The following is a 12,024-nucleotide window of genomic DNA, read 5'->3' as shown; positions in this document are numbered from 1 at the left end:
CACATGTTAAAGTAGCCGATAAAAGTTAGCAGGTTATTGCAGATCATAAAACGACCCCCCCCCCCCCCCACACACACACACACACACACACTTTTATGCTTTGCCTTTCTTTTCCCTCGCGTGTTCCGTTTTCACGTCCTTCTTTCGTCAAAATTTGTTGCACCTCTGTCGGTCAGTCCAAAGCAGTATATTAAATCTGTCGGAACAATCTGGATGTTGACACAGATGTCTGCATCCGAGTGGAGTGAGGAAAAGCTTGGTGTCGGGTTGCAGATGCTTCCTCCAGACAGTTTTGTTGCAGTGATGTCTTCATTACCAGCATGCAAAAACGGCTATAAACACACAAGGGTGTTCCCAGAAGAAAGAACCGTCCCTATCGCCCTCCGGAGAATAAGCCCCTCCTCCCTCAGTGTTTTAGACAGAGGCAAAAGAAAAGGGGTAATTTAAGGGTAAATATGTTCAATACCATGACTGACGGATTAACTCTGATCAAAATGGGGAATCTGATGTCATGGCGATGCCTTTATGTCATTTGATTTCTTAGCTCCATTTCTGTCTGGTTTGGGTCTGGGTGGTCTTATATTACGATAGTTCGGGGTGTTCTTATTAGTGCACATTAGACTCCTGAGTTTATTCCGTTAGACCCTTTGTGTTTACAATGTTTCATTTTCTGATATTGCACATCTGTCCACGCCGTAAACACGGCGAGGACGCTTATGTGGGACAATCCTGCAGGCCACCATGTGTAATGTTTGATACTTCATCTGAACTTGGCCCGATTCGGGACTCACACAGATGAATCAGCGAGCGGAACGAGGCGGAGGAGGACAAAAACAAGCTTTTTAGGGATGTCGCGGCCGACCACATGTAAGGGCCGTTAGTGTCGCCGCCCGCTGAATGATGCGTGCGTCTTCGCTCCTTCTGGCCGCGCTGTCCCTTATTTTCCCTCACCTCCCGGAGAATTCTGCTGAAACATCTGCGTGGACGCTTTTCTCTCCCGTGCTAATTTATTGCTCCATCTCCTCACGCTCCGGCACGGCTCCCCTTCATGTACCCGTGCAGGAGAAACTGAAGCCAAACAGCCGCTCTCCCAAAAGGCCTTTTAACCCGTTTTCACCGCTGACCTAATTTCTCCCGACCAGCCAAGGAAGCGGACCATAACAGATCACCTCCCCACGTGAGCCACGTGTTGGAGTAAACAGGAGGAGGATGTGCTGTGACACGGCTCAGGAGTCCACACAGACCTGGGCATGACGTCAGCGTTGGGCTATGTCGTCCGTAAGTCTCGGGAGACGAGCAGAAATCTTGAGAGCGACCCACGAATCAACCCGATCTGATACCAAACGCTCGTGACTTTAAGCCCTGGCCTCGTCTGCCTGGTGCAGATTAAAAACCCGGCGACACAACCTTGCCTTCTCTCGTGTAAAAATCAATCTTACGTGTCTTTTTCGGACAAAAACAGTAACGTGTGCAAGCAGGCGTTTCACAAGAGCAGATTTCCAGCATTAGCTCCTCTGCCGTCACCGTGCACGCGAGTCCCTAACTTTCCCCCTGCTTCATTCCACCTTCTCCAAGCCCCCACGGTGTCTGTGGCTAGTTAGCACTCCCTCCGTAAGGTGGGGGTTTTCTGGGTCCACCCGGATGGGGTCAGAAGCCTCTCGGTGGGCCCCTCACACCTGGCTGGAAGGGCTTCCAGACCTGAACTCGGCCCCTGAGAGGGTTGTGTTTTTAGCCCAGGGGAACTCTTGTATCCCTTTAACACCAGAGCAGTGGAGAAAGGTGTGAGGCCTTTATTTTTGTGGACATGCCAGCTGGTCCTCCAAACATACACTCACTTCATATGCTGTTGTTTAAGAAACAAGACTAACACAGAGATACTGGGTCAGCCATCACATTCCTTGTTCATCATCACAGCGCTGATTAGCGCTGATGCAAAAACCTACTTAAGTGTTATTTTTGAGATGATTAGCTTTCAGTCCTGAACCCTTCTCTTTATTTATGCACGTCTCAAACTGGACAGAACCTTTTCTGGGTCAAAATTCTGAAAGGCTAATAAAGAAAATTGCCTCTTTAGCCCCGCTAGCTGCTCCCGCGTTGGTCTCTGCACTGTCAGGCAGATTAAAGACAAACCAATTACAGTCAACTTGAAGCAATTATTCACAGCTTTCAAAATGTTCGCTGTTGATATTACTCACCCCGAGCTTTGTTTTCGCTGTTTTGGCAACACTTTTGCCGTTTGCACTTCTCACCGCCTCATTGATGTGCGCACACCCGTCATGTTGCTTTGGCAGAATCAGTTTAGTCGGAAAACATTCACCTCTGACAACCCTGTTACCAGTGGATTAAACTCCCGTCTTTAACATGAGTTAAATAGTGAAGATTCTGGGCTTTCTGGCCCATTTAAGGAGTCATTCCTGGGACAGTTTGGGACCAACTCATCACTGGATTTGGGTCTTATGGTGCCAAATCTGCAAAAGTACCTTGACCTCCTGCGTCCCCGGGGAACCCTCCGAGATCTCCGTGGGAAACGGAGATGTGCTCCGGTCAGATGTTTCATCTCCTCTTAAACTGCCGGGGATGCGGAACACTGCTCAATGAGGACTCATTCCAGGGTTTAGTCTCCTTCCAACGGCTGCGAGTGCACCTGAAACACAGGAACCTTTCGCTTTAATTACCGACGTTTCCTGTGATATGACGAAGCGCTCGAAAGGCAGATATGTCTGGGAAAAGCCTTTTATCTCCCTCTTTAGAATCTTTATTGCGTTTGTTTAGCTAATAACCTCATAAAAGCTAGCTTTACTGAGCATAACGTTAAAAAACCCATCAGAGAACTTTACCGCCGCCATTGTTGGGATAAACATTTTTCCACTCTGTGTGTTTGGTTGTGAGGCCGCAGCGCCGCATGTGCAGTTTATTAGAGGTGCAGTCACTTCCTCGCTGGCAGGGGCGTGTAAGAATGATGCGCAGGGGGAAGTTAAGCAAATTCCCCATTAAATCCTGCAGGATGAGTGAAATTTGAGAGGGAAAAACAGCAGAACTGCTGACACACATGTGGACGCGCGCTGGGTTCGGAGCGAGAGGGAGATCTCCAGGAATGCCCCCCCCCGTCACAGCAGCAGCAGCAGAAACCGAAGCTCGGGAAGGTGTCCGTGCTCACAGACACTAATCCAGCTTTGACACCCTCATCCACGTAAGATCAGGCACCAGGCTGCTCCGTCATCCTGTTCGAAAGAAAAATGATTTGATTTGGTGGGAGGAAATTTAGGAAATGAGAGTTACACATGGTTTCACTCTGTAAGCGCTCCGCTCTCGGCTCCACTGGCAACATTTGCTCTTTGGCCTGGAGGACGGCTTCACTATTAAATTAAATCGCCAGCTTTCAAGCCCGCTGCCATTCTCCAGACTGCACATACTGTTTATACTTTTCTTGAATTGAGAAAAAAAGCCATAAAGGGGCTGTCAGCGCTGCAGAGCTGAAACGTGAAGCCGAAATGCAAAACAAAACGAGCAGATAAACCCTGCATCAGGGAAACGCTCGGGCTCCTGCTGGAAGTGTGTCGAGTGGCCCCTTCTGACACCCCTCGCGTGTCCCCCAGAACCCGCCTCAACCCCACCTGCCTGACCTATATTCTCCTTCACCATCGTCGTCGCCCCCCCCCTCATCTGTCGACATTTCACAGCCCACCGGCTGGTCGTGGGATTGCGGCCCCTGCCGCAGCCTCCTTTACTGTAACATAAGTCCATGTACTTCCCTCTCCGGTCTACTTCTGCCCCAGGAATGTTTCATTTGCTTCACACACTGTCGCCCTGACCCTGCTGCCCGGGATGCACGCGCTGTACGGTGGGTCAACCCCGTCGGTCTTCTGCACTGATCTGCAGTGATCTGCAGCATCTGAACGTCTGATCCCTTCACCGAGTGTTTGTTTTGGGGCTGACTTTGGCACACCGGCCGGGAACAGAGCGACTCGCAAGCCCGTTCTCTCAAGAGCAGCTCGACTTTCAGATCCACGGCTCCCGTCTCATTTGTTCTAAAACAATTCTGGAAGGTTTCTTTTATGGAACGGGACCTCTAATGCGTCAGCCCTCAGCTGATGCAGCCCGGAGAGGCTTCCCTCGCGCTGCACTTTTGTTCAGGCTGCTTGTTTGTTTGCTTTTCTGCGGGAAGTCTGTTTCCGCTAAACAGTGTCAAATGCAAGCATTCCCCTTGTCACAGAGGCAGTCGCCACGGCGACTGGCATCGGCCCGGCTCAGGCTGGTTTGTCTGGCTCCAATGATCAGAGTGATTAGCTGATTAACCAATGGGCTCCTGAATTAGCAGCAGCCTGTAAGAGCTGGAAGTGGTCACCTTGAAGGTTTATTGCAAGCTGTAAAATGATAAATGCGGAGAGTTTTGAATTAGTTAGTGTCAAGAATGAAGAAAATGGTCATTTTTACACAACATCCACAGTTATCTGGAGGCTTGTTTTTGTTGCTAAATGTAGTAACTAGCCCTGGAAAATGAAATTATAGCTAAATACTGCAGCATTTATAGATTATAGCTGATGAGTGAACAAGTAGTAATCGCCATACAGACTTTCTTCACGCCAGATCAAGAATCCTGAATCCTGTCCTGAAAAATGCCAGGCATCCAGCTCACACAGGTACACCTTAGACCTTTGTGCAGCTCTCATCTACTGCTCAGCAGGACAAGATAAGGGGCTCTAAGTGGTGCTGTATCCCCCCGAATCTCCAAAAGTCCTGGAGAAATGAGCGCTGCGTACTGACAGACAGCTTGGCTGACCCAGTTTTGATAAATTCCAAATTGTGAGGCAAACCAGAGGGGCACAGCGGTGAGCTGGAGGAGAGCGCCGTGCTGCCCATTGTCCATATATAGATGTGCTTTTTAATGCATTTAAAAATGTTCACTCCAGCGTAAGTGTTGGTGTTGCCGCTGCCACCCAGACCTCAGAGCGTTTCTCACCTCGGCAGCGGTCGTGGCGCTGCCCTTCCTGCACATTCCTGAGGCTGTGGAAGATAATTGCTGCGGTTTATGAGAGGGAGGTGCCCCGGAGAAACACTTCCAGCAGAGCTTTCGGTTCGCCGAAGTCTCTCTCTGTTTTTTTTTCTCCAACTTTTGTCAGACTTCGGCTGGAGACACGGGACCCCGGCTCCATCTGGGGTCATATCCACCTTTCAAGGGGACTGCAGGTCGCAAGAAAAGGAAGAGAATGCTGCAGCTGCTGCTTCTCAAACACCTCTGACCTCTTCTTTTCCCATATCTGCTCACATTTGCATCCTGGTTGTGGTGCTTTGAAGGAGAATTTAGAAATCACATTGATTTATAAAGAGGTCAACAGTTAATCCCAGACTGGGAGGGGGCTGCAGCCACAGTTTCCCACCAGTGCAAGCCTGGAAAAGCCTTCAGCGGCATAAAGACTTGATCAAATTCTCCCGACACCGACCATATTTCATCTTCCGGAACATTTTCATGACTAATTTACTCGCAAGTGTGTGGAAATCAGTTCCATTTGAAGTCCACAAAGGTAATTGCATTTAGGGCCATTAGATGTTTCCTTTGTGAGCTGCCTCTGAAGGTTGTGCTTTCCCATAATGAGGCATTTTCTGTTGTTTTTTTTGTTTTTTTTCCAGTTACAGTATCATTTTACCTAAATGCTCACAGTGTAACTGCAGTCTGTGCGGTTTCTCCTACTCAGAGTTAAATTGTACATAAATGGCAGCTGGCACTGAATAATTCCATGAAGCAGCAGTTTTAATAAATCAGAGCAAAAAAAATGTAAGGATTATGGTTTCTGGCCTGGTTTTCAAGTGCTAAAACCACTTTTGCATGTTAGCTACTACCTGCATTACGTTCTTAAATGAAATGGAGCAGACCAGGGCTGACACGCGTGATTGGCCGAAAGCATCTTTAAAGTCTAAATCTCTAAAGTCTTACCATAACACGTCAGGGTGATCTGAAAGTCGACTTCTGGGAACAGCCATCTGTCAGCGGCCGTGACCTTCACATCATCTAACGACACTTTTAAAGGCCTCATTACTGCCGCCGATCTTTTCTCACCCCTGATTTCCCCGCCGACGTTTCTCCAACCCCGCACAGATACTATACACAGGTGCACGTGGGAGATAACGGCATGCACGCCGACGACGAGGCGGCGGCTCAGCCGGGCTGTAAATGTAGCTCATTCCTCATCCAAGCAGGAGGCACAGCTGTTCCTGTAAAATAAATCCTGACCCGTGATTGAATCTACTTCATAACTGATGCGTTTCCAGGCGTTCTTTTCCATTTTTGTACAGTAGAGCTGCTCATTAAAGCAGCACGGTGGAGCAGCTGGATGCCCAGCCATTACTGCTGTCACCAGTCTGTCAACAGTCATCCCGCCTATGAGGGTGACACTTTGACCCCTGCCGACTGAGGGGGTTAATCATGTTTTCATAAACACGCGCCGACGGGACGCGCTCCGATTCGCCGGCTCGTCCACGACACACAAGCGGGGAGCAGCGGAGGACTGTTAGGAATGCTCCGGCCTGACAGGTTGGGAGTAATTAACCCTGACTGATAGAAGATGAACGGCAGCGGCGGCGCACATGCACTCCTGCGTCCGCCCACACAGTAGCCGCACCTGGGAATTTTGGCTCTTCCGCAGCAGATTTTCCATTTTTTTTAGAAGGAAAGGGGTGGAAAGCAGAGGCTGCGGCCAGTGTCAGACGCTGCTTGTGTGTTTTTGTTTTTTATCTAGATGGTCAGTTGCTGACCTCTGTATATTTTCATGCCACGTCTTGGAAGATTTTTTCGGAATTCCAAGGGGTTGATGGGTCGACTTTTGCAGCACTTGAGAAATTCTCATTCAACCTTTTCGAATTGGTCCATACCCATGAAGGAAAAATGCTTGTGTTCACACATTTTTATCCCTCCAAAGTCCCACTGGAGCTGCTCTCTGTGCTGTAATTCCCCGTGCATGGACTAAAGCTGCAGTTCTGTTCAAAGCACCATGTATGTGGAGGAATTCCTGACTGTTCGTCCATCAGGTTGGGTCCCCCTTCCCCCACCTCCAACTTACAGAAGCCCTGCACTGTTCCTGCCTCACGCTGAGATCCCTCGGCTCTTATTATATTCTTATTTATGTATCCTGTTACTGATGGAAGTCATGTCAGTATGTACTGAGGCACTGGGCTCAAGTACATTCCCTTAACTTGTGTCCGCTATGTTGCGGGTTGAGAACAGAAATTGGCACCAAAGAGGATGGCTTTTATAGAAATTTTAAAGCATATATAATCCTTCCTGTCTCTTCCTCTGTAGCTCTTGGTCAGATAATGCTGTACGTGGACGGGATGAACGGCCTCATATCCCACAATGAAACGGTCCAGTGGCTGTACACCCTGGCGGGATCGAAGGTAAGGAATGCAAGCATTAGCCCAAACCACAATCTGCACATCTGACAGACTGTAACATAAACTCAGCAACCCCATCTGTGGCCTGACAAATTTGAAATGACCACATGTTTTGAAAAAACCCTGGGAGAGAGCAAAAAAAATAAAAAAAATCCCCCCAAACCGTTTGACCGTGGCCGCCTCTGCCCTCTAGTGGCCAGAGATGTCAATGCACAGATCGAGAGTCTATAAATCAGTCACAATGTTCTCACAAAGAACTTCTAACTCAAAGTGAACTCATATGTTTTTGGTGTAATTTAATGTCAATCAATTAAACATATAACAAACATTGTGGACTCTGGCACCAGCGACCTGCATGATGTTTTATTTAATAAGGGATAATATAGGGAGTATATAGACCTCTCATTACCACCTTAAAAAATAGAAATCAAACAGGTTTTCTCTCCATAACCATAGTTTCTTGCAATGACTCCACTTTAAAGTTTGCCTTTTTTCAGTGTGTGGTTCACCTTCACCGCTCCTTGTCACACAGAGCTAATTCCACGCTGTGGTTTCTCAGTGAAAACATTCTGCTTCTCCTAGTTCCGTTTGGTGGTGAAGACTTCCCTAAAACTGCTGCTGGTGTTCGTGGAATACACCGAGTCCAACGCCACCCTGCTCATAAAGGCTGTGGATGTGGTGGATGGCAAAAGAGGTGAGACTTCAGCCCCGTCTGCAGGAGGTTTCAGTCAGCTGACCATCTGAAAGGCTGCAGGTTGTACTGTGGGACGGGGGGTGGGGTTGGTGCAAACACCACACAGACTCCTGGAACATGTGACCATAACATCTCACCTGATGGGTTTCTATGGGCCTCTGTCTAGCTGATGATCTTTAACGACAGCTATTCATGAAACCACCTCCCCAGTAACAGACATTCAGCCCTTTACACAGTGGTTGGACTAATAGCCTCAACTCCCACCAACCTAGTCAGGACTGAAAAAGCCTCTCAGATGATGAGCAGATGGACAAAGCTCTTACATGTGCCCTGTCCTGCTGCAGGCCAGAAATTGTGGTCCAACATCATGGAGATCCTGGATGAGAAGGACGGGGTGGACACAGAGCTGCTGGTGTATGGCATGACTCTCATCAATAAGGTCGGGCGGCGGTTATTCCTCTTTACAGATAATTTGCAGTTTGGTTTCTGTTTAAAGGATTTCAGTTGAAAAATTGACATGTTTATCTGACTGTCTTCAACTTTTCCTGTCTTCTGAACAATGTGAAATATTGGAGACACGCGTAGAAATCTTCTCATGTTTCAGACTCTGGCCGGCCTCTTGGATCAGGACTCCTACTACGATATGGTGGACGGGCTGGAGGAGCAGGGGATTGAGGTGCTGGGACAGAGACATCTGAGCAGGAAAGGCACCGACCTGGACCTCGTAGAGCAGTTCAACATCTACGAGGTGAGGACGTCCTCATTTGCCAGAGTGAGGAAACTACACACAGCAAAGATCTATTTCTCATTTCTGCCCCCTTCCTAGATGTCTCTTCGCCACGAGGACGGGGACGATGGCGCCCAGCTGCCCCCCAACGGGCGAAAGGACCGACGGCGGGCCAGCGTCGGCGGCACAAACGAGAGGCGCGGCCTGGAGAGAAGGCGCAGCCGGAGACACTCACTGCAGAATCACAGAGGGCACGCGTCCGCCCCGGCGTCCCCCTGCAGCCCGCACGCTCAGGGGGGCGGCGGCTTTGTGCCCTTTAGCAGCCAACGCATCGACGACATCAGCGAAAGGTGATAAAATCTTCAGCTCTGTGATGATTTCTTTGGATTCCTGACATTTCAATCTTGGAGAAAAGGATCAATACTGACGTGAGCCAACTAGAGAATTTAATTATAAAGCCTTCATTTAGGCCTGTTTTCCTTCATCCTTGCACTCGGACGTTTGAGGTGTTCCTAAATTCAGACCAGCAGGTCATATGATACCAGACTAGCTTCTTCAAGTTCGCTGCAGGAAATCCGAGCTGCCTTTGAAGTCCACTAGTTCCCATATTGCCAATGAAATCCAGAAGGCTGCCAGGGATGCTAATGGACAACTGGCCACAGTTTTGTGTGTGACAGTGTTTTCTGGACAGTCCGCTCACGCCCCCGTTGTGCGTCTTGCGTGCATGCTGCTGCTGTAGCGTTGTGACTGTGTCTTAATGGTGAAACCTCTGTCCCCATTTAACGTCCGTCTGTTGAGTCTTTAACATTTTCTCATTTTGCTTGCTGTGTCCTCATGTTCTCTCTGTCCAAATTCTCTTGCATACCTGCCTTCCTGCATCCCCTCTTTCCTCTTTTTATCCCCTTGGCTCTTCCTATAACCACAGAGAAGAGGAGGAGGAGGAGGAGGAGGAGGAGGTGGAGGAGGAGGAGGAGGAGGAGGAGGAGGAGGAGGAGGAGGAGGAGGAGGAGGAGGAGGAGGATGAAAGTCATCCAGTCACTGAGACCTCTAGACAGGGTGTCCACAGGTACTTTAGTCCAGCTGTGGTGACCCAGATGTAGCTCGGTTCCCTCCCACATCCTGCTGTAGGATTGTTGTCAGACCTCAGCCATCTTGTGCCTGACAGACATGAAAATGAATTTACTTCTCATCAGCCTTGATTTATATTGGATCTGTCATCAAAGCAGTAAGACAGCAAAGGCCGTGATTGCTTCCTTTTCTGGGGTTGTTAAAGATTTACTGCTCATCTGGCTCCCATTGTGCCTAAAGCTGATGCAACCCACGACTGTAAATTAGCTGAAGGAATCTACACATTAAACATATTTGCTTGAGTCATTCATTGACTCTCATCCTGCAGTGATCTGTGGCAATAAACCCCGTGCAGCTGCTCCTGGGGATCTATTCTTCATCTTAACATTCACGTTTTCCTGCTTTCTGTGCAGCTGATGGTAAAAGTAGGAAGAATCTAAAGCTTATGAGATTTAGATTTATAACCTCGCTCTGTCAGCAGATATTACTGCATGCATTAGCAGTTCTGTTCTTCCTCTGATTCTGACTGACATTTAATGTTTAATCCACTCTGTGCCTGACCAGAATGTTCTTTTTTTCCCCTGACTTTCATCATCAGTCCGACTGACATAAACAGCTCTCCTGCATCTTCCTCTGCTAACCAGCCTCGCTGGGCTGAGAGGTAAGAACAAGAGAGTAAAGAGTTCTTTTAATGCTTTAATACCCTCAGGCATTTTTAATCAGGCATCTGTGGGCCATTGTTAGGGGAGCATTAGCAAGGAAACGCTATTTCATAGATTGTAGCTTGTACCACTGATGTTTCACCGTTAGCACCATTATCATTAAGGCCCTGGTCGGCACGTGTGCATTCATGCTGAACAGTTCAGACGAGCCAGAATCTGTTCTCAGCACATGTGTGAAACCACTTTGCCTGCACACGATGCTGCACAGCTGGCAGCATCTGGCAGCGACGCCCCTCTCCACGCTCATTTCTTACTCCCTTCTCACCACACAGAGGTTTATCTGAAATGTGGCGTTTGTGACACGCTCATATGGAGGTTTTTGGACTGAGGGGCTTGTGGACAACGAAGCAAACCTTTGTGCACATGGAGCACAAAGATAAAGTCAAGCAGGACGTCTCTGCTGCCACCAGCAATATAAAACAAACATGACACTTACTAACACTGCAGATGTGGTTTAAGCCATAAACCTGAAGGGTCCATAGTCGTATCTCAGTGGGATCTCACTGGAATTCACTCGGCAAAAACCCCCCAACTTGATTTCTCATTGTTTAACAGAATCAGTGCCACTGATGGAAGGAACCAGAACACGAAGACGCCAGTCGAGCATCTCACGAGCTCGGCAGCATCCAGGGCAGACTCCAAACAGCTGGACAGGTTGACAACTTGATTTAGTTTTAGCATTTATGCACTGCAAATGTAATAAAACAGCTGAGAGTCCGGTATTCTCCCAGAACCCAGCTCATGTCTTCTGTTTTTGTGTAGATCTGCTTTAGAGGGCATGCTGTCCTCATCTTACAGACCTCAGGACACTCTGTCTGCAGACAGGGAGAGGAGGCGACTGGAGAGAGAGGAACGCTTGCAGAGAATCGAAAGAGAAGAGCGGAACCGTTTCAGGTTAGCTTCACTTCACTCACTCACGCTAGAGACAATATTTTAGATTCTCTTAGCTTCAAAGCGGAGGCAGCTGTGCTGCCAAAATCTGTGGTAGATTTAGCTCCAGGCCTAATCTTAAATCAGAGATACTCCTCTATCATCTCCACTTGTCTTTATTGTTATCACACCAGCTCTGGAAACATGCACGCAGTCCGCTGTTAAAATGAAACACACAAGATTACACTGGCCGTCAAAACGAGTCCTAACGCACCTCTCCATCTCTCCCCACTTGTTTCTGTCTCAGTCGAGATTACGCGGAAAAGAGGGAGGAAGCGCGACAGGCCCGGGAAGAGAGGTCAGTCTGCTTTTTGTTTCTCCTCACGTGGATCCACAATAACGTTTGTTAAGCCAGATCAAACAACCCGGCGAAAACCTGCTTTAAATCAGCAGCAGATGGGAGGTTCGCTGCAGCCCAGCTCCAGCTGAAGCATAGATGTCAGAAGGCCTTTAGGCCTGTTTAGCATTAAGACGTGCTCCAGTTAACAGGACAGGTG

The 12,024-nt window shown here is 48.5% G+C and overlaps 1 protein-coding gene across 1 annotated transcript in view; it reads left to right on the top strand.

Annotated features, from left to right (window-relative positions):
- fhod3b (formin homology 2 domain containing 3b) overlaps nt 1-12,024 on the top strand; it is a 56,998-nt gene that overhangs the window by 36,553 nt on the left and 8,421 nt on the right. Inside the window, exons 7-15 of the mRNA XM_011605742.2 lie at nt 7,295-7,389; nt 7,969-8,080; nt 8,425-8,519; nt 8,685-8,828; nt 8,907-9,157; nt 10,474-10,536; nt 11,153-11,251; nt 11,360-11,491; nt 11,775-11,825. Coding sequence (XP_011604044.2) covers nt 7,295-7,389; nt 7,969-8,080; nt 8,425-8,519; nt 8,685-8,828; nt 8,907-9,157; nt 10,474-10,536; nt 11,153-11,251; nt 11,360-11,491; nt 11,775-11,825 — 1,042 coding nt within the window. The remainder of the gene's footprint in view (nt 1-7,294; nt 7,390-7,968; nt 8,081-8,424; nt 8,520-8,684; nt 8,829-8,906; nt 9,158-10,473; nt 10,537-11,152; nt 11,252-11,359; nt 11,492-11,774; nt 11,826-12,024) is intronic.

The sequence above is a fragment of the Takifugu rubripes genome, chromosome 7, assembly GCF_901000725.2.
Source record: "Takifugu rubripes chromosome 7, fTakRub1.2, whole genome shotgun sequence".
Classification (NCBI taxonomy): Eukaryota; Metazoa; Chordata; class Actinopteri; order Tetraodontiformes; family Tetraodontidae; genus Takifugu; species Takifugu rubripes.
This window is presented reverse-complemented; position numbering and strand designations above follow the sequence as displayed.